The following is a 25,034-nucleotide window of genomic DNA, read 5'->3' on the forward strand; positions in this document are numbered from 1 at the left end:
TGCCGCTACTGTCCGTGTGACGGTGTGGGTTTTTTGATGTTTTGTACGGACGTTGGATGTTTGCTTTTCGGTGAAAAAAGGGGGTTTGGCCTTTGCCGCCGGACTAAGACAGCACATCCAGCTACCTAGGTTTCCATCCCGGAGAGTCGACATAGTCGCGCCGTTTGTACCCTCGAAGTGTGGCGGTTAAAAAAATTGAGCTTATACTATATATGCATATTATACCTACTTTCGACAGCTGTAAATTATGGACCGCGTCAAAGCCCCAAACACGGTCAATTTTTTATTTTAACGGCATTATATACGATGGACGGTTTGACATCGTGGACAGCAATAAGGTTGTTCTCGAAAATCAAGTATTGTTCTTTTAAAAATTCGCACGATCCAGTTGCAATATGTCAACGACGATCCCGTAGATACGTGTGGTGGACACGTAATTTGCGCAAAATCTTGTTACGAATAATATACAAGACGCGCCACACACTTGCCTACATAAGATATTATAATATAATAATTATAAATATTATAATTATGTGTATTATCAGTGAGTAGGATATAAACATTAAAGAGCGTAGGAAGATACTATAACATTATACTGCGTATAATATTCAAGAGGTATCAGGTCTGTTCATACTAAAATAATTGAAGCACCACTACGGGAAAACCGTCTGAAATGAAAAATAAAAACACATTGTATTGTAAATTAAGGAAATTATTATTATTGATTTTTTTAATTTTTATCATTATATCCGAACAAAACATTAAACAATGACGCGCTTTCTTCAATTATAACACATACGTATTAAAGTTAACAATTATTGAACTCATTTTCTGTATTATAATATGCACAGCAGCAAGAATAGAGACGAATGTACAAAGGCCAAATTTTTTTTGTTGTACATAAGCCTTTTACATTAACATTTATTTGTTTTATCGTGACGACAATAATAGTTATAATAATAATAATAATAATAATAATAATACATGTTATATAATAATATATAATATATTTTATTCTAATTAGCCTACAAATGAAAATATCATTTTATTAGTCTTTTGTACATTATACAATAATAATAATAATAATAATAATAATTAAAAAACTTGCGAGTTATTTGTATTTATATATAATATATATATAATATACTCACTACAAATATATTATTTACACACTGGCATTATACATATTTAACCTTCGATTATTTACAACGTTCCATTTAATATATAATATATATATATATATATTATATACTTATATGTACCACAAGAGAGGATTTAAAAACAACGACGTACACAAAATGACTAGAAAAATGGACAGTTTCCATTTTTGTGTGTACAAGATGGAAAATAATAATTGAACAAAATTATAAAACACTTATGTATATGTACATTATAATATATCCGGATATACTTTATATAACATCGATGGTCTGCGCAGACGGTGATCGTAGTGGTCACGTGGAGCTCCGGCTGAGGTATCGCGTGGTCCAGTGATGATACCGCTGTCGGTACATCATCCACGAACTCGCGGCATCATTCAGACTTCGCTGTCCGCTTCGGAACTGTACCCGTCGTAGTGCATCGTCCCGTCGTCCCTGTGCTGCGCCGACTGTGGTGAACCCTCGCCGTAATGGTGCATTTCGCTGTCCGATCCACTGTTCTGGGTCTCCTGCTTCCACTTGTTGACGTGATGCGAGTTCTTCGGGCCGCCACCGCCGCCCGACTGCTGTTGTTGCACCTTGGCCTCTTCTTCCTGTTGCATCCTCTTGTGTTTTGTGCGCCTGTTTTGGAACCAAACCTTGACCTGAGAACAGAAAAGACTTGGTTATTATGTATAAACGTACTGCAGTATACTGCACATTAATACAGTTTAATAACTTTATAATACTATTAATACTTTTTTTTTTTACCCTAACTTACATCCAAATAAAAGAGGACACACATAAATTATTAAGACCAAATATAGTAATATAGAATTATGAATGACATTGAAACCAAAAAAAAATAATATTTGGTGACATGGATTACGGTAGGTATTACACGTGGCGCATATCGGTCGAGGTCCTCGGAACTATATAGGTAATACCTTGTTGCGGGTAATACAATGTTTTCAATTTTACACACGTCTGAACATATAACATCTATTTAGGTCGATATATCGTATACTATACTCAATTTAAACATATTATTATATTACAATTTATTGCTATTTCTATTATTTCTATAACGCCCTCAGTTATGTTAGGTATAATATTCAATACACGCGTGATGATAAATAATTGTTACCGTATTCTATACTTATATAGGAATACATTATAATATATCACATAACGACGAGTCACGCGTTGTAATAATATTATTATAATATATTATGTATAATGATCAATTGCAATAATACTAAAAGATTCTCGTATCGTGATTAGAACGCATATAGGCACATGCACAATAATATTAAATATATATTATACTATTATATAGATAATATAATATTATATCTATAAGCGTAAAATTTCAAACTTGCTCCTTAGCTCGTAATACGTCAATACGTAAATATAACTCAAGTATAAATCCAGTTCACACAGACTCGTCGAAAATTAATACATGTGGATGTGATTATCGATCGTCGACTTCGAGTGCTAACAAATTCATCTTGTATATGTGCACATTATGTGTAATATATTGTGAAGAAAGTCGATTGATATAATATTATAATATAGATAAGATAAGTGCGAAATATAATAGGCACCAGCATATAGTATATATTATATTTATATACTATGAGAGCGGCTTAAAATAAAAAAAAAAAAATTAATTGAATAAAACCGAAAGAGCGGCGGTGGAGACGATCCTATAGCTACTGTTTGTTTTCATTTCCGCGCCCGAGACAAATAAATCGGTCTATATATAGGCGCACACGCAAAATACCTCTATATGAATTTAATATAGTACCTATATACGTACATATAATATCGTACTTGGGGGATATATTATTATATTCGTATACACGATCGCGATGATATAATATGTGAGTTCGACGAATTGACGTGGTTGGGTCGGCCGAAAGGGGGTGAAATAAATATAAGGGGGCCGGTGGCTGTTTACTCGTCGGATGATTGCCGGTTAATCTGCAATACGCGCGCAAACAGTACGTGACGGAAAATGGATCTCGGGCGATTTCATTTCCGAGTAAAATATCGCCGAGGAAAATAAAAATAATAATAATATATAGTAGGTACATACATACTGCGGAGCGCCGCACGTCATACGATTTACGGAAAGGCAAAAAATATACAAACACACACACACACACACACACACACACACACACACTAGCGCGCTCACGCCCAAAAAGCACCCGTCGAAAGATGGCCGATTTATAAAACGATTGAAAAATAATATTTGCGCTGCTATAATACACATTTATATTATATAGTCGGTAGGTGGTAGCTCGGCACGGCCCACATAGATAGAGGGAGCGAGTGAGAGAAACATATCGCCAACGGGGGTCAGCCTTTGCAATCTGCTGCTATATATAATATGTATGTGAGTGTGTATACGTAAAGGTTAGGGTGAGTCGACCACTATAATATTATAATAATATATATATATATATATATAGACGATGATAGTAATATTATGTGCCATATTTACGTTATTCGGGATGCACTGCGCAAATCGTATTATATTATTAAACCGACGATTATGTACACCTATAGATAAGTATTAAGTTGGATCGGGGGTCTCCTGCAAACTTTTTTACACGAAGACCGTATAAAAAATTCAAAACTATTTACGTGCTAAAACATATTTTATAATCACATTTACAATTTTTTAGTAGTTTTATAGAAATGTAACATTATGAAAACAATAAATTAATGCAAGTTTTTTAATTATCGTCGCTGTTATTTATACAGAGTTAAAAAACTGTACAAAATAAAAATGTGATTTGTTCATTTTCGGACAATTCGCTGCAGTTGGCGTCTAGCAGACCATAAAAACTTTTCCACGTGTTGGATGTGGCCTGCAGACCGTATAGTTAGGAGGCTCTTGAGTTAGACCTTAGAATCGTCGTTAAGACACACAGTAGGTATTATTGTTATTGTCAATCTATTGAGTTATTATTTTTCCGACTCATAATTCATTTTCCCGTGACAGCTCTCCTGATTGCATTGTACCTACATAATATACGCCGACGCCGCGCCGATTATAATTACTGCGGGGAATAAAATATTACTTCTAAACGTTGCCGCAATTAAACTTTGGCCGGGTTTGTGCAATATTATTATGCAAATGATCGCGCGGAAATCAATTTCGCGCGGGCGATAAACCAAAACAAACAAACAAAAAAAAGAAATAAAATAACGACTCAAGGTTAAACATTATTTAAGTGTAATTATATATTGTCTACCACAGCAATTAAAAAAAAAAAATATACAGTAAATTATCATCATTTGTTTTTCGGTTTAATTGTAATAATTATATCATACAGACGTTTTTCTCTAATAAATTAATAGTATTCGACTTGAGAAAACTTTATCTAGCGCCGTATACACACATAGTGTAATTATACCGAGATTTAAATTTATTATCCCTTGCATAATTAACTCTACACCAATTGCTTGTGAAGCGAATTCTATGTTAATAATAATTACTTTATTTAACGTGCTTATTGCGCGTATACATATCGTGAATATTGTTTTCTACGATCTATATACACGCGCTGTAATATGTTTGAACGTTTCATTAAATTATTTTACAACGTTCATAAAAATATTTATTGTTCTCAATTAAAACGATCTTCCGGTTTTAACTACACAGAAGTAAATTTTAATACATAATGCTTTATGCCTAATGTTTTTTTGGAGGAGGAGGGGGGGGGGGGTGTATATAATAAAGCCAACCGGAGTTCACAATAACAATACGATTAACGAATATTATTGTTTGACGGCTATGCATACTATTGGTGGAGTGCAGCAGACTCAAAATCTTCCAATCGCTATATCTGGGACTTGAACTTGGCATTTCCATTGTACGAGAGCGCACGATTATAAAAACTTGTAAGACTATGCGGTTGAGCTCTTCGAAGACCGATAGGACTTTTCGTTTTCCTTATTTCTGCAGGAAGAAATATGAATTGTTTGACATTCGTCAAAAGAATAACCATGCAAACGCGGCAGGGGGAATTGTTTTTTGTTTTATTTATAACGGTTGATTACCCCTTTTGCGTCTTCCAACCCTATCCGGTACAACTCCGGAGAATTATTCGTCGTGACGGCAACAGCGACGATGATAAATACGAGTCGTTTTGGGTCGCGGCGAAATAAGCTATATAGACGATGTTCTATATTATACACGAAGATGACTCTATACGAGTATATATGCATATTATATATTTATATGCGAACGATGGCAATTTCCTTTTTCCGAGGGGTGCCCGAAACCACTGCTGCCGTTGTCATCGTGCTATACGGGACGACAGCAGGGCGTTTTTAAGAAGTCAACCCGCCTCCAACTTTTCCTTCCACAAGATGCAGCACAAGGGAGGTAATCAAATATCTGTTTTCTAGGGTATTATTTATTTTTTATTTTACTTCCTCCGGATTTATAGCCATTTCCCGGTAGCGCATCAAAATATGGTACGTGACACAATATAATATTATATTATACATCATACATAGCCGCCGAGACTCCGGGACAAAATTTTCACATAATATAATATATACAATATAATAAAGTCGTAAAACCACCCGTCGTGGAAAGCGCCGAATTATACTTACATATATTTTATAATATATGTGTGTGTGTGTGTTTGTGTGTGTGTAATACAGTTAATATGTGTATAGATGATTAATCAATCATGAGCAGCGCCATGTTTTCCTTTAGCAAAGAAATCATTTGAATTTTGACTTTCACAATTTTAAGTATATAATATGATATAATTAAGGTCCTATTAAATGGAATAAAAAAAATCTAAGTATTAAAAATATGGTTGAATGATAAACGAGGGGTGGACATGTGCTTGTTAGTTATAATTTTTTCACGCCAGAGTTTTCGATCACGCTGTAGTATTCAAATAGCGAAGTGAATCTATATCCAATATTATATAAACTTTGTCGTATGATACATTTAACATTATATTATTGTGATAAATAATAATAACGGCATATACGTAATACACGTGATGTAAACATAAAACATCGTTATCCGATTCGCAGAATCGTATATGCGAACACTGCTCGAATTACGTATTTACAGTGTTTACACACACACACGGGGATGCATAAAAACCAATTTTCGGCAAAAACAGTACTCGACACGTTTTCCCATTAAGCTTTTCTGACTGGTGTTTGCCAGAGACTTTTCGCAGTACCCATATGTGATTTAATTTTATAATAAAACGTTTGACACGCACCAAAATACACACGTGATCGCATGTGGGGTACCGGAGTTTTTTTTTTCTAGCGAGTAGATTTTTATTTTTTATTATTGTTTATGGATGTTGTATTGTTCCGTAACCATCATGCCGTTTTCTACTGTATAATATAGAAGTATATAGAAGCATGTTTGGCACATCCGTTTATATTCTAACGTTGAATCGGTTTTTGGTTGTTTAAATTGCTTATTTTATAAGTTGTAATGTAAAATACTATATGTGACCCGGAATAAGTGCAAATAATATACCTAGTTATTATATATTATGCTAATAGATCGTAATCGTATATATAATCGTCATCTTATTATAATACAACAATGAAATCTATCAGTTATTTAGGTAGAGTAATATTTCGAGAGTTATACCTATGTATACTGTTATAGTAAAATTACGATTAGTTGCAGCACTATTCCACGCATTTCCAATGGCAATCATGTTATTTTCAATCCTCAATTGATTTTTACTTACAGTGTCACGTGATTTGATCAACAAATAAGAATATTAATATGATAGTATGAATAGGTCGCGGGAAACTCGACTGCAGCTGTAATTTAAGCTTTTGCCGATACGAAATTATCGATACAACGACAACGATAATAATGATGATAATAGTGAGACGGATGTACATCGCATCATGATATATCATTAAGAATTTTATATCAAACGACCCGCGTGTTGGTTGGCAATATTCACCCTACGCCGCGTGCGCGATTTCTGCATATAATAACATACAGAGTCTGCTGATACGTCATGCGCATTGCGCATATTATATAATATTATATACTATTATTCATGTAGCAGCAGCTCGCTTATTATCAAAAGACATAATATAAAACAAGCTCAGTTTTCCACTACATTAAACGCCGATGACGCGCGCCGCGCCCTTCGATCGCACCCCCTCCCGCCAAACACCGAGACAACCCCCAGCACGGTTTATACCACAGCATCATATCGCCGACCCCGGGGGAACGTTTTTCGTGCACAACGTTAGACGTACACGCTATATTACCGTCGTTATATTGTTATTACGAAGCACGAATTATGTTCTAAGTTATTGTCGACGAGAATACATATATACATACAAATGTATATAATATACAGCAAAGCGTCCCCTAGCTCGTATATGTACCAATGCGCACATCAGTGTGATGTTTATAATGACGTCAAGTAAAACGATAAAAACGGTTCGTCGTATGTGCAGTAGTGGTGGATATGCGAACCGTTTCAGAGTTCAAAATGGCCGTTTAACACTGCCAGTATTATAATATTATGTGTAGTTATATCTACGTGTATATAGTGGCCATTCGTCAAACCTTTACCCCGTTTAGTTCTATAAAAAATAATGCGTTTATACCTATACTATCAAATATCAACTATTGAAATAATATTTTAAATCAATTAAATCTATTTTATGTTTTATCGTATTTAACCGCAATAACTCTATTTATTTGAAGCCCATAAATACTCGTGTTTATAATATAATATTGGTAGCATTAATTATCCTCGCTATACTATATTATATTATGTCAGTATTGCAGAGAGAAGAATAACTCAGGTATTACTTGTTCGAATTTCGATTTCGATACAGAAAAATAATGATGTGCTTAAATAACTTCAGAAGGACACGAAAAGGTTCTAAGTTATAAAAACGTTTTTAATCAACACAGGTCACGCCTTGAATCAAAAATATAGTCTAAGTCAGTATATGCATAACAATTCCATAAATAATAATTTGAATAAATAGTTGTATGAATCGACTGTTTAAATCGACTGGTGAAAATACCTACATTACTGGTTTGGTTTAATTATTGAAAAATTGTGATATATGATATATTAGGTATTTACATATATTATATAGATTTGGTATTGAAACTGGTCGGATGAGTGGGTGGTATGTGTAATTTTTTTTACATATTGTATATCAATATCAGTACCTATCGATCTGTTCCCCGTTAAAAGCGTATAAAATACGAAAAAAGTGGCAAAACCTTTGCTAGCGCATAACAGTTTATAGCTGTATGATATTATTTTTATATAACTACCTACTAAACCGTTGGCGTGGCAGTGCAGATAAAACATATAAAACACATTTGAAAAAACCCACCAATTCGCATTGTCGATGTGCACGCGAGTCATAAATTCTATTCATATAAAATAATTATTATCGCAGTATCATATTATTATGCATGTACAACAGCACACGTACATTGCAATGATATGCGAGCATATATATGTACATAAATTATACGTTTAATGTATACACAGATATATACGGACCAACGAAAATTAGTGCCAAAATAACGCGCTTCGTGCCATCGCTGGTGGAGTATTCGATTCCGGTCGGGTTTTGTTAAACAATATTATATAATAGTAATAAAACATTATAATATATTATAATATGAGCGGGCCGAGCGGGGGCTCTGTAGTCTGTATCCAGTGCAGTGTGGCAATTGTTTTAAATATAACGGCCATTGTATAATATGTGGATTCATATTGTGTTTCGCAAGTCGTACACACTAAATATATACATAGTTCATAATATATAATATGTAAGTACAGTCTACACAATAATTATAAATTAATATTTGATTTGATTTTATCGTTTCTGTCTGCAGCTCTGTGCCTAGCGTGTGCAGCGTCTGCACCGAGATAAACCATCGATAAAAGCGGTTGAAATATATATTATATTATTATAAGCATCTCGCCATGCATTATTACACTTACCTATATGTCTATAATAAGAGTATATATAAAAACATTACGCGTAAAACGCAACACAAATTGACACACAATAGTACAAATATAATATAATATACGGTCGTGGCCGTGCGTCCTCTGGGAGTGAGCGAGATAAATCGTTTCGCGTTAATAAAACGCCGTTTGGTGCTGTCGAGTATGTAAAAAAAAAATTTAACGACGCCTCTTATTATTATAATTTGCCCTCCCGAGATGACTACCGTTTTGGAGTGCATATCGCGTGGTACGCGCCTCCGTCATTGGTCGAAACGGTCCCAGAAGGGCACTCGAAATATATCCCTCTCGTTACGCACGCGTATATATATATATATACGCATAAGTAGGTACGCGTCCCCTCCGCGGGCCGAAAAGAATAACAACTAATTTACACGAGTGTTATTTTATACGCGATCGTTTGTGTATAACTGTATAAGACAATCCAATTGGATTACGCGCAAAAGGGGTGATGGTTATAGCCTTGTGGGTTAGGGAGTTTGTACCTACTATTTTTTTTTGGTCAGGGTGAATTTTTGTTTGTAATGGATGTGCGTACGGGGTAGGTGTTTACTATAATATAAATTTAAAAGATAATAAATGTACATATAATGTTATACAATAACTACAGTATACCTATACCCATAAATAATAACTAAAAATATTGTTAAATATAGGTAATATTATTATAAAATATATAATATTGAGCGAGTAAACAGCCATATTGGGTAATATACCTATTTACTATGGTGACGAAAAAAACGTTGAATAAAAAATCGGTTTACGTGCGTATGCTATATAATATTGCCTCTAAACGTCGTACATATGTATAATGTAATCATCATCAACGAGCTAAAGGTCTGACCTCAATTGCGGGTAATCAAATTTATAATTAATAATTTCGTCTTGTTTCTTTTTTTTATTATTTTCAGAACGTATTCCTGGCATCCGATAATTACTGCGTTTTGTCAATAGCTATAATACGTCGGCACTGTAATAAATATATATATATATATATATACAGGAAGACCATGCGATAAACACGCGAGATTAGTTAGGTACTTTGAGCATCATGATTGTATATATATATATATATATATATAATAAATATATAAGTAAACATTTAATTAGGCAACATCCATTTTACATTTTATAGTCCACTTTTTTATGATGACATATTATATTAAAATGAAAAAATTCTCGAACATTTTGTTACCAATTAGTACAGTTGTATACAGAGATAAAAAAAAATCATATACGATTTAATTACAGATGATTGACCATAATACGTGGTAATTATATATAATGTATATTTATTATTTTATTATTACTATTATACGTATTATGTGGGTCCGTGTTGTAGACGTAACAAGGTTTACTATATGTAGCCGGCAAAAATGATTAAAAACGCATTTTCGTTTCGAGAACAATTTTATCTAAACCGTTATTTAACAACGCTGTTTAACACCCTCTTGTCAAACAACAAGTGACGAGAGTGGAAGCGGCACGGCGGCCATTATGATTTCTTTTCATCCCTCCGCGCGATTAGCGAGTACCCGTTTAATCTGACTCCCATAATAATATATAATATCCGTCACATATATTTATAATCCTTTCAAAAGGTTAACTGGAAAACGGCGCTGCTGGTATAATGCTATTATATTGTATTATAAATATAATAATATGTGTGCGTACGATGTGTGTGCGTGCGTACACGAGTGGATGTTTTAATGCCTAAACTTCTAGATGATGTGTTTTTTTCAATGTGTAATTTTTTTTTTTTTTACTGTGCATTTTGCTTCATATGAAAAATATTATATTCGCATCGTTGCCGTGTTGACAACGGCGACAATGATCACAGACGTCAGAGTGGTATCAAAACATTATCTCCCATTGTACACGCTTAACGTCAAAAAATAATAATATAACGACCCATAAAGTAATTGCAGACGTACGCAATCCGATTAGACACTGCAGCAGTGGATACACAATACACATAATAATATTATGTAGCATATTATAGATGCACGAGGTGCGGGTGGATGAGCCGTCATAATAATATAGTGGGTATACCTATATTGTATTTATATTTAATTAATAATATATAAAAAAACAGTGTAGCCATAGCTGGGATTGTTGTATAGTAAAGAATGTAAATATTATATTATATTATAACATGTACCCATATGAAATAAATCCGTGTATTTGTACTATACAAAATATAAATGTTATAGATTAAAGATATGTATACCTAAATTATATTTATTTGCTATTATAAATTGAAATATATGAGATTGATGAAAAGGGTAAATTGTTAATGTATAACGGCAAAACATGTTAATATTATGATGAAATTAACGTTTGTATATAATAATTAATAACAACTTTATGATTATTAAATTGACGATGAGAAATCCAAGTAAATTATCTTTTCTATAACTATATAACCTGTGCATTTAAATATAAACAAACAACGTCAAAAAACAACACGACGGCTCACTGAAAACAAAATTAAAACGTCTACGGTTGTCAGACGAATAATGTAATATAATTATAACAACGAATACCATAAATTATAATATCATACACAGCGCATCCGTAAATATACGAGAGATGGGCTCGACCTCGACTTACGAAAAAAATGTGTGGTATTAAATATATAGGTACCTATAGGCTATAATTATAATAGGTACCTATTAATTAGTAAAAATATGCTTATATTATTGTATTGAATAGTTTAATATATTATCTAAATATTATATATAATGACACTCACCTGTGTTTCGGTTAAACTCAGCGATTGGGCCAACTGTTTTCTTTCGGCGCCAACGACGTAATGGTTTTTCTCAAAAGCGTGTTCCAATTTAAGAAGTTGACTGGGACTGAAAGCGGTCCTTATTCTTTTGGGTTTTCTGAAGGGTTGTAATAAAAACCCTGGTATGTCTGGACCTGTTATGAGGAAATAAAAAAAAAACGGTTTAATTTAATATTCGTAGAAAGAATAAACGGAATCAGTTTGCTGGACGCGTTTATCATAATAATAATAATATTATATTATGTGGCAGTGTTGTTTGTTTGTAGGATATTACGCTTTGCTTTTGTAACACCATTTCCCGACGACCAACACAGTTGCATAAAATTGTTATTAATGGTTGTTAAGATAATCGGATGTCAGGAGCGTATAAGGATTGTGTCACGAAGACGACACGGCATGGGGTCTATACCGAAAATCCTTGCGCCTGATAACATTGTACCCACTCTAATTTGAAAGCCAACGGTGATAAAATATTCAACGGCGGTGTCAAATAAATTTATTTTCGAAACTCGTTTGGAATATATTATCATTATAACGAGACAGGGGCCTACGAGTCCAATATGATATCTTTCCCCCCCCCACCCACATCACGCACATATATTATATATATATATGAACATTAATACGTATGTGTGCGCGCGCTTGTGTGCGTGTGTGTTAACAGCTTCATTAGAATATACAATTGGACAATACAGAGTTCGTTATATAAATTAAACATAATATATTAGTCGGTGTAGGCGAGACTTCAATAATATTGTCTCAATGTACACCAGCTATATATTATGGGTACAACTCTATTCCAATCGTCGCTCAGCCGTTTTTCTATTCAATTGTTTTCCTTCCGCCCTGCTCGGGGTGACTCCCAGGCAAAAATTAGGTGAGCACCTACCTATCTTTAAACGTACTTAGTACCAGGATTCAGGAACTGGAACCTTGATGACTTTTACGGTTCCGGTTCCTAGAAAAACTAAATTTTCTTTTCGGTTTTTATCAAAACAACAATTTAGGCTTCGGTTTCTTTACGGTTTAAAAAAGGTTAAAGGTTTTGTTTGGATTCATTAAAAAATATAATAAAATGTTTGTATTGTCAATTTCTTGGCGTCAATACCAATTTTCAACCAGATATCTTAACATTTGCTTAGAACTAAAAATAGGACTGAATAAGTAAAAATTTTACTCATCACTGTCACTTTATGTACGATCCCGTTTCAAATAAGAAACCTAAATAATCTGAAATTTCCAGTCCCTGCTTAGTATACAATACACATTATAGGTACAGTATAGTGTGCGGCAGGCATAGTTGTATTCATACGTAAGCAGTTAAAATACTGAAATGTGTGTCATTATTTGAGAAGTACAGTTAGATAAAATTGCAATCATACAATTAATGAAAAAATATTTCTCATCGATTGTCTACATAATATTATAATTTAAAATAAATAATATTATTCGTCATACATAGATTGGTCAAACCAATAAAGATCATAATAAAATATGGGCCGACCGTAAATCGTAATAATTCAGCAACCGAGAATAATATAATAGTACCTATCGAAATAATATAATATGATATTATCTTATGCGATTTACTCGTTGGTCACAACAATATTCTATTCTATGGTCACAGTGTCACCATCGTTATTAACATTTTATTACGTCGTGTTCGTCTGGTTTCCATAGGAATTATCGTGAAAACCGTCGGGTTATCGCTCACAGATTGTATTCGATGTATACTTAATTACAACTCACAACACATCTCCCATAACACTATACCCATAACACTATACATGGTATATAAAATCATATTCATGAACTCCGAACATATTAATAAATAATAGCAATTAATTATTATTGTTATAGGAACATAGCAAAATTTAATTTCGAATACGTATAATGTTACAATAATAATTATATAATTAATAACTGTTTGATTACGCGTTTTGGTGCGGGCTACTAACATAATATCATAATTCTTTAACAGGACGCTACAAAGTCGTTTATTGTGGTCTACTTGTCTCAGTCTTACAAGTGCGTAATATACCAAATTTTCGTCCAGCAGTTCACGTTTAGCTCCGTTAGTTTAAAAATTAGAGTGAATCGACGTATTATGAAACTTGATAGTAAGAACTTTATCTGTATTTGTGTGTGAGATTTTTACGATGATTAAATTTTTTGGCAAGTTTTATGTATATAATATAGCATAAATTAAAAATGCTCATAATTCACTTAAATACTGAATTATCGTAAAAAACCCACAATTAAACACAGATGTTCTTACCATCAAGTTTCATAATAGGTCGGTTCACCCTAATTTTTAAACTAACAGAGTTAATCGTGATCCGCTGAGCGTAAATTTGCTGTGTTACCCACATGAAAGACGGACAACAAATATCTGTGTAGCGTCCTCTGAAAGTCTGAAGTCCTAACCAAACGGATCATGCAGTAAGTATATGACCCGAAATGCTGTTAGCAGAAAAGAGACGTTTGTAAAAAACATGTTTAATTTTTAGGTAAAAATTAATTTTCTAGAAATATATAAAAACATCCACCAGTGACGACCGTTCAGTCGACCATAGTAACGTCCGTATAAGTGTATAACGAATATTATAATATATAAATAAAACTGTAAAACACATACGTGTATAATAATATTATAATATAGTATTGCACTTCAGTATGAAACGATACGCGAAAACACGATTATACCCATGATCGTATACCATATGTAGTTACCCAAAGATACCTATGTGCTGAAATGGGTGAAATCGCGATTGTTAAAAATTATATATTTAACGATATTAATATGAAAATTATTATGAACATTAATATCATGCGTGTCGTCAGATTAACGGCAATCGTCATTCGAAATAAAAAGGTCGCCTATTGTTGCCTATATAGGCCTATACCTATTGTAAATGTTGTGTATGAACACACACTATTATCTCATCGTTCACACAACGCGTCAACGCGGAGAGTAGGTAGGTAGGTACCTACCACGCTGTGTGCACAACAATAAAAATAACGCAAAATCATAGTAATAAATAATAATATATATTATACTTAGCTATATAGCCAATACCATACGTACCTATTACTTAAAGGCAACAGTTGGTAATCTAAACGTAATATGTACCCATAGGCTGTAGGTAATATGGATTGACCGTTTAACTCGTATTATAATTTACATTGTGCATGCAGTGCAGATAATAACTATATAATATATAATAATATTATAATACTGTGTGTTTGGAATATTATGACACACACGCATATTATATATAATAATGCAGGTATGTTGTTATATAATGTGCGTGCGATATACAGAAAATAATTTAAATATATTACAATGTTTTGATGTTGAATATAATATATAGTATAGGCGGTGGTAATTTTTCAACGCTGTTGATTTTGAATTTTTATTTTACAACGATTTTCACACATGATTTTATCGTCGGTGTGTAAGTCGCACGCAATAAATATTATAATTACAGGAAACAATTTGTTTTTAACCGAAAAATTACACGACGTTTTACAAACCATGCGCATGCCGCCTCCACCCCATCCCGCCCCAATCGCTAAATCCCGTATTCAAAACTATTATATTATTATACTCCACCTCGGAAAATTATACGACCGACACATATTATACCAACACACACGCGTGCGCGCGACTGGTCTGGTCCGGACGATTATTACCATAATTATTATATTATTCTCATTTTAGACAAACGCGTCCGGTAATTTAAACGTTAATTGCCGGTTTTTACTGTATTGTAACGAGAAACATATTAGATATATATATATATCGAGTATTGTTATATAAGTGCAGTGGAGTATAATATGTATAAAAATGATTGTTATTATTTTTTTTTTTTTGTAATGTAATCTGGCTTGGGACTAATAAGAAGCTGTCCGTATATGTAAAATGGATAAAAAAAAAAAAAACGCTTTTGGGAAGTTTATCATTATTATTATTATTTTTGTATCCACCTCTATTGTTCGAAATTAATTGGCACCGCCTCTCCGGACGACGGCGGGCCACCTATCTTCCTACGCGAACGCGCGCGCGCAATGCACAAACACAGAACTATGTATAATAAACCTAATGATACATAAACGATGTAGATTTATACAGGTGGGTTATAGTGTTATCTCGTAAGATTTGTACAATAATGAGAAACGGGGCAAAAATGACGGCCCAATAGACAAATGTATGTATTATATAATATCATGGCAATCGTAAGTCTATCGCGTCCAATGTCTATATTGTATAGTAATCGAATAAAAAACTTGATTTAAAAATGAATTAAAAATAAAAAATGTAAGGAAGTTTACGAATAAACATTATGACGAATTCAAGTAATAATAATATAATATGTTTTCAGAAGTTGTATTCAAACACTATGTAATACAACAGGATAGTCGGTACGATCGGGGCATGCGATAGGTCTATTTTGGTTACCCTCAAGTGGTTAGTATTGTATACCCTCATCACCATCATCGTAATAAATTATAAAACAATAAAGTAATGACACGCGCATTTGGATTTCGGAGGCGGTCGGCCATGGTGCAGTGCGTATAGATATAGATGTATACACATAAATAAATATCTACATCAACATGATATAATATAATATAAATAATGTATATAGGCGCAACGTCTGCGCGGTAATTAATAATTAGAGGCGCCTGATAACGATATTTCGTCGGGTTGATAAGACAGCTGGACATGTCATCGCGTGTGTAAAGCGAGCGGATAAGATCGCGGAGATAATTATACGGTTACACATATACATAGTATAATGATATAGGCAGCAATTTTACATATTATACCTACCTATATATTATATCGACGACGAACGCCATCTGTTGGCCGATGAATGCGTAAACCTACCTCCTTAGGCCTCGGGTATAGTTTACCTGTATATATAATATATAGTACTCGCTTACACACATATATTATATATAGGTATATCGTATGATGTATATTATACATATATAATATATATATATATATATATATACTTATGTGAATACACTTAATACGTATTTACGTTTTATTATATTGTTTTGACAATGGCAATTTACATTTTGTTTTTCACTTTTGTTCCACTACTAATTTATCGCTGTTAATTAACCGTCACGCCCGCACGGCCGACCCGAAACAACCACGAGACGGCGCAATTAATAACCGCGGGCGGCGCGACGTTAATTTTTTATTTATTCTTTTTATTTTTTTCTTCTCCTCTCCGATAATATATACACTCCACCTCCGCCACCCCGAACACTGTCCCCCCGGGCCCGATAACGTGTACACATCAGGTATATAGGTATTAAACATAATAATGGGTATATATACCTACATAGTATTGTATAGCTATATTCAATATTATTATGTAAAAGCGGTGCTGCACGAGAATTCCGAAAGCTGACCTATTGTATATTTTGTAAAATAAAACTTGTTAAACACCACCCCTAAGGCGCATTCGTATATCGTATGTGTACCTATATAATTCAGTAGCTCAACCGGTCGGAAACGCGTCAAATTCGGTGGGCAAGACAAATTCTATACTGAAAACCCACGCAAGAAATTCACAAAAACCGTGTTATTTTATATTTTTATGTTATTATACATAATATCGTATATAATATGATATACATATTATATGCATAATAAATGCAGCGTATTTCCTAATATAATAATAATACTTCAGTGATTTTCAGCTGCCGGCAAACAATTATTTTCGTCAACACGATTTTAAACGCGCTCCTACCTACATATATACATTATACGGTCGTGTACGCTAATAGCCCAGCTGGCTACTGCAAATATATAACATAATAGCTGTTAATTTATTCGATAAAAAAAATTTTAAAACAAACTATATATAGGTTGTATGCATAATACAACAATAGGTGTGTTAGAAATCAAGTCAGCTTATAATAATATAGCTCATAATATTATAATATATAATCATACCTAATATAAAACGAAAACGGCGGACAGAGGCACTGAAGGCGTATACGGCACATACATACTGTTGACACACAATAAATACCTATACAGGTGTGAAATATAAAAAATACAATCGATAAAACGTATATCATCTGCAACGATCTAGCGGATTTTTTATAAATGCGGTTTGCGGCGGTAGTGTATATTTCAAGAAAATTGAAAATTAATGTACCGAAACGTGTATGTACAGTGTACACCTGTATATTATGCATAGGCACAGAGTTGACGTAGTATTTACGTAAATATAACTTATAATATATTATATTATTAAAATGCATCATTATTTAGGTATTTCAGTATTTGTACACGAATATTATAGTAAAAAAACGCGTGTGCGGTTATTGAACGGTTAATAGAATGTAATGTGTTTCTTTAATATAATAACTATTAACCGTATAATAATATACTAGTTTTGTATATTATATTAAAATAATACAAATATATCGTATAATATTAATATAATATATTATTTGATTCGCCCGATTATATTGCCGAAGAATGACATTGTTCGGCGTAGACTATAACCTATAATAGTATATATATTACTATATTAGGTATAGGTACGTGAAATATATTATTATAATGTGTAATAAAAATGACGGCTTCATACATAATATTAGTTTCAAATTAATCGCCGTTTTCAAAGAGTATTAAATGCAAGTGTATATGTTGCACGTGTAATAATATATATACACAGAGGTGAGTGTATAAGGTGTGCTTCTATACTGCGGCGCTATTATATTATACAAATCAACTTATCATCGGTAAATGAGTTAGTATACTTAGCATACGATGGCTATGAAAAATTATGATTTTTTTCGACCGATCCGCGGGCGGCGGTGGCTCGCTTAACTGTATACGCTTGTTATAATAATATTATAATACGCTATGCGCATGTATATACAGTGTACACGTATAATAATCACAACAACGTCAGCGCAGTAATTAGTAATTTGAACCTTAACGCGCGTACCTATATATATATATTTAATATGCAATGTATATAATGTACCTATATATCTAATACACATCAACACACAGTGGCTTGTTATCGGTTACTTTATAGATTTTGGTTTTTTTTTTTCTTCGATCGAAGTCGTATTGTAGCCCAAGGGAAATTGCGGACAAGTATAAATGTATAGTAATTATAATAATACATTATATATTATTATTATATAGGCGTATACTACGGATATAAGCAGGTACAGGTTCTCTTCGTAGAGATTATAATATTATGGACCATTAGAAACGGTCATTGCGCGTGAAGATCGCGATGACAAGATAAATATTGATACTCGACGCAGCAGAAATTTCGGATGTATAATATTATTATCAAAGCGTATTCTTGAAGTGGACGATTATGGTTTATTGTCATTATGTACGTATATTTATTATTTATATTATATATTTGTATACATATAGGTGCACGTGTATGGCTGGAACGCGTCTCCAGATTATGAAGTGTTGTATACGCTGTACAGTAGTATATTGTCCGACCTGGCAATTTTCGGTGGAATAATAGTACATCCCCTGGATTTTTTTTTAATTTACATAAATATGAATTTTTTTTTTGTTTAATATCTATAATTTTGTTCTACCCATAATGTAAAATAAAATGAAACATAGTAAATTTTCAAATATTTTTATAAATATAATTATTTATGTAAATACTTTGATGCAATAATAAAGAGTGCTATATATATATATACTACTACTAATAATAAAAAACAAATATTTTTTAAACCAAACTTTAAGTAGGCATATAATTTTATTATAAAAAGTATAATGACTAAAAGATGTTGTAAAAATAAAATACGGGAAATTAATATGAAAAAATGATCGTAGACATTCTTACATAAAAATACTATTTTTTGTGAAAAGTCTGATTTGTGATTCTTTTTTTATCTCCATAAATATATATTTTAAGTTAAAATACCTGTTTTAAATATTAGGTAGGTACATATTATTATTTTTATTATTATAATATTACTTGAAGGGGGGGGGGGGGGAATCGTCTTATAGGTGCATTAGTATACACGATATATTATACAGTATATACCTACACACTACAATCGTTCCCTCGGACATAATATGGCGTGCGGTCTTTCGTTCAAATAACCGATTTCTAAGAATGGGTTGAAGAAGAACAAATTACAGTAGGTATAACAATGTTGTCTGCACATTGTAATACACATAGGTATATAATATGCTAGTTTGTAGGTAAAACACTATCGCGTATATTATAACGAATAACAACTTTACGAGCAGTGAGCACTGCATCATTATATGTTAACTTTACAACGCGTTATTACACATACCGTTATTATTATTATTATTGGACATTAATTATACGCGATTATTATACGATATCATTGTCGCTGCTGTAATTTATTTTTGAGTATCTAAAATACATACTATTTATGTGAGTGTGTGTGTAACATAATGCCATATACATTATTATATATATTATACATATCTAAGTACAGACGATAACCATGCCACAGACAGGGTGTGTCGTCACTATATATACAACACGGTAGTGCGGTATACCTACATTAAGTATATACATGTCGCGTTGTACACACACACACAAAACGGAAACACGATTTGTTTACTACACTACACACAATTGTTTATAAACAACCATGTTTTTTTGTACATGTTTGGTTTGTACCTATACATATATATATATATATAGGCAGGTACTATAAAAGTGAAAAAAATAATCCTACTCACATAATGTGAGACAACAAAATAATATATCCTCTTTAAATCTGTGCCGTCAAATTCGACAGCACACTATATGGGATACGATTTGGAAATTTGTTGATAAAAACAATCGATTTAACGGGCGATATATGATGTGGGCGATTTAATGGAAAAGTGGTACCTATATTTACTTATAACTATCGCGCGTTTATAATCGTATTATATTATGTACAAGTACAAATAAATATTATGCGCAGTGTAAATAATCGCTAATACACAATACCTATATAATAATATATGCTACACATTAAAATATTTGCATTATTATTACCTACTCGTGTGTTGCGGCCCTAGTGAAGTATACTATACTATATATATATAAATGCGAAGTGTTGGCCTCTGTAATGATGACAGTATTTGCGTTAAGACGTAGGTATACGCATACTATAATAGGTACATAATATGACATAACTTGTGCCAATGTGGTATATACATATTGGTATATTGGTATATTATAGGCACCTACACGCGCATTGTTTGTACGCCTATATACATTATAAATTATGTAGTAATCGTAGGATACAATATAGTGCACTCAATATTATAGTGTTCTGTGCGGAGAAACGTTAAACCAGAGTCGAAAATATGATATACAGTGTGCACAATACTAATATCACTATAGAAATTATATTTTGGGTACATCCGGTATTCCTAAAATCTTATGCAACGATGCGATAATCCCATACGCGATGTATAGGTATGTTTCGCGTGTGTACAGATGTATTTGTTATTTTTTCTGAAGGGATCGATATTATTTTTAACAGTTATAGCACGTTTGTTGCTATACGTCTATACAAATTATTTATTATTGAGTTTTAAATCGCACACGTCAGAAGGAAAACCTAAATAACGGGACTCTTGTTATATATAATGTGTTGCGCAAATGCGACCATATGAAAAAAAGTATACAATAAGCGATTTACAAAAGGTACACCAGGAAGATCCCGAAATTGGACGTATATCATATATTATTATATATATATAATATGTACTTAACGCGCACTGTGGGTATAGAGCTGGACACACACTGTGACATGAATGTTGCACGGGACAGAAGTTTTATGGTTACCAGATTTGTTCTTTTCTCTTTTTTCCATTCAAACGGTATCCGAAGAGCATATAATGTTATAATAATAGTCGTGTGTGCGAGTTGCATCATATGCTGCGTATTCAATGATAATACCCCGGAACACCTTTTTTTCAATATGGGTGCATATTATACACACCACACACTCCAAGAATCGTTTATTTACCTACTACATGCGTGTTATTATATTGTTCCTACAAACTATAACACGAATAACTTATTGTAGGACAAATTTTTATTGGGTCACTGTTTCTTTACCCTGCCGAAGAGCTTATACACACACACACACACACATACACACACACACATTATTAGTATTATATTATTAAACTGCACGCCCAGCGCCTCCCGTTGCCTTATATATAGTGTTGTATAATCTATAAAAATATATACGTTTAGGTAGTATATACCGATATAGATATTATAATAGAATCTGTATTATATCGTATATATATAACCGTACAGCCCGTGCAGAATTTCGAACGGTCGTGTTGCACACACCGGGGGTTCTGCACCACTATTCACCTTAAGTATAAAATATGTTACAAATTATATTATAAACGGATGCCGGTTTTGTATCTTATCCAAGTGAAATTTACGAGAAATTCAATGTGAAAAATAATAATCTTAACAGAAACATATTATTGTATATATCAATAGAAATGGCACATGTTGCGTGTACCTAATGTAAAGGTACTTTTATACCTACCAACGTATTATGTATTGCGTAACTTATTGTTATTTTTTTCCCCAAGATATAAATGATATTATGTAATGACATTTTAAGAAAAAAAAATTTGTAAAAGTAACAGTACCTTTTTTACCTTTTTTTTTAATTCTTGCGAATATTAATCGAATACGTAGGTATAAACGTTCAGTTTCGGTCGTAGGGTACCTACCAGCTTATACTTATATACAGTAAGGCTACAGTAGAGATAAGTTATATAATATAATATAACAATACAAATATCGATGTGGTTACGTAAAATGTGTAAATATATTTTTGAGTATTTGGAAGGGAACAAGATTCGATTTAATATAGGTACAGCACTTATATAGAGTCGGTGAACGTTACAGCGCTCGGAAATGTGACTTACTTATACAGAAAATAATATTAAGGCGGGAAAAAAATTATGACGTTCTACTATAGGTACGTGTGGATGCGTCGCACGTGTCATATATTATATATAGTAGTCAGTACCTACTCAGTATAACAATAATAAAATCGTTCCTTTAGGTATATAATATCACGAGTCTAAATACAACAGGTGTGTTTAATTCAAAACACGAAAATTATGAAAATATGCGGCCATATTAAGGTAAGGTAACCACCTATTTATACAGTTTACATTATCCGCCGTTAAGACTTGAAAGTGTGATATGTAGGTAGGTACTAGATGCTATGTATATAGTTTGATTTTATAAATTAATGAAAATGAAACTAATGAAATTAGCGAAGCGGTAACTGATAGCAATGCCTAGGTATACATTGAGTTATATTTTAATAATAATTATATACCTAGAATACCTATATAATATATATATATATAGGTACCATATAAATAATAGGGTGGTAATTGGGTATTTTGAGGTGCCTAAGTATAGATAACATGTATAAAAAGTACTCACCGCCGGGAAACCTGTGCGGAAATATCCTTCCGTGTCGGGACAACAGCCACGGGTACAGAGGGTACGTGTCACGAGTAGGCTGGTGTTGCGGGTGGTGCGGATTTGGCTGATAGTGGTGCGCTGCGGCGGCGGCGGCGGCTGCGGCTGCGGCAAACGCAAACGGATGATGAGGATGTGGGTGGGCGGGCGGCGGCGTCAGCGGTTCGTGCACGTACTGCAACCCTTTGGCCAAGTGTCCGGCTGCGGCGGCGGCGGCTGCGGCGGCCACGGACGATGACCCGTAACCGGCGGAGGCTGGTAGTGCGGACGGCTTGAACACCGTGGTGCCGCTTGCTGCAGAAGTCTGCTGCTGTTCGTGTTGCTGCTGATGTTGGTGCACGTGATGGGATTGCTGATGCTGGTGTTGCTGATGGTGTTGTTGGTGGTGGTGATGGTGGTGATGCGGCGGCGGCGATACGCTTCCCGGGTTCAGCGGAGATCCGGCGGCCGAACTGCATGCCTCGCTCTCGTCGTGCGCCACCGAAGAACCTTCGCTCCTGGCCGGCGACCGGGAACCCGCGCCCACGATGGACTCTATGGAGAATCCGATTTTCGGTTTGACGATCATCGGCGTCGCGGCCACTTGTATCATTTTAACGGACGACGTAGAGACAATCGATCGTAACGATATTATATTATATAATATATTAGATCGGTTCCAATATACGAACTCTGTATGGGTACTTAACACGAAATTGTCATTTAAATAGAAAAATCTCAAAACGCAGGAATCGAAATACGATCATTCGCGCGCCAACGACGTACCAAAAACCGCGGTTGTCCGCTGCATTCGAGCGGGTCGTTTAGTTTACGCGCACTGCACTTCGAACACGCTCGCGCGCACACAGCAATATTTATACTGCGCGAAAAAAATAATAACAGTACAGACAGGACGACAGTCAAACAGCGACAAGAGCGACGGCGGTACGCGTATGCTACGTGCGGACGACGACGGTGGACTGCTGCCGCCTGCCGGCGGAGGTCCGGGCCCGTGCGCGGTCGGCACGGCGGCGGCGGCGGCGGCGACTTGGGTGGGTGGGGTGAACGGGACGGGCGAGCGGGACCGACGGAGAGGGAAAGAGCGGCGCGCGCGGTGGGCGTGACCGACGGCGACCGCGGTTGGGCGGCGAGACCGGCCCGGGAAACAAGGCGGCCGATTGGCCGGCAGCTCGCGGCCCGCCGGCGCGCGCCGTGTTTACTTTTGGACCGTCGCCGTCGTTAACGCCATAACAAACATGTGTATTTAAGGTGTTAACTGTATACCATACACTGCTCTATAGAATAATATGTAAAACTGGTTTCGATTATTGCGTTAACGTATACCCGTATACACATTTACACATTTACCTATATCGTATTTATATGTGTATGATAATATGCGCGCCACCGTACCTGCACCGTGGCCACTTCACGCCTGCACCACCACCGCCTCGGTTGCCCTGCTCGCGATGTATAATATTATAATATTACTATGCGCCTTCCCCTCGCGAGCGCACCGTATACCGCGCGAGTATGT

At 34.3% G+C, this 25,034-nt stretch overlaps 1 protein-coding gene across 1 annotated transcript; it reads right to left on the bottom strand.

Moving 5' to 3' along the window:
• Positions 1-691: 691 nt before the first annotated feature.
• Positions 692-24,480, bottom strand: LOC132946824 (homeobox protein EMX1-like). The gene is made up of 3 exons (XM_061016906.1): positions 23,480-24,480; positions 11,940-12,112; positions 692-1,804 (listed from the first exon to the last, which is right to left on the bottom strand). The coding sequence occupies exons 1-3, from the start codon at positions 24,108-24,110 to the stop codon at positions 1,538-1,540; spliced, it is 1,071 nt and encodes a 356-aa protein (XP_060872889.1). The 5' UTR covers positions 24,111-24,480; the 3' UTR covers positions 692-1,537.
• Between the last annotated feature and the right edge of the window lie 554 nt (positions 24,481-25,034).

Source organism: Metopolophium dirhodum, chromosome 6 (genome assembly GCF_019925205.1).
Source record: "Metopolophium dirhodum isolate CAU chromosome 6, ASM1992520v1, whole genome shotgun sequence".
Classification (NCBI taxonomy): Eukaryota; Metazoa; Arthropoda; class Insecta; order Hemiptera; family Aphididae; genus Metopolophium; species Metopolophium dirhodum.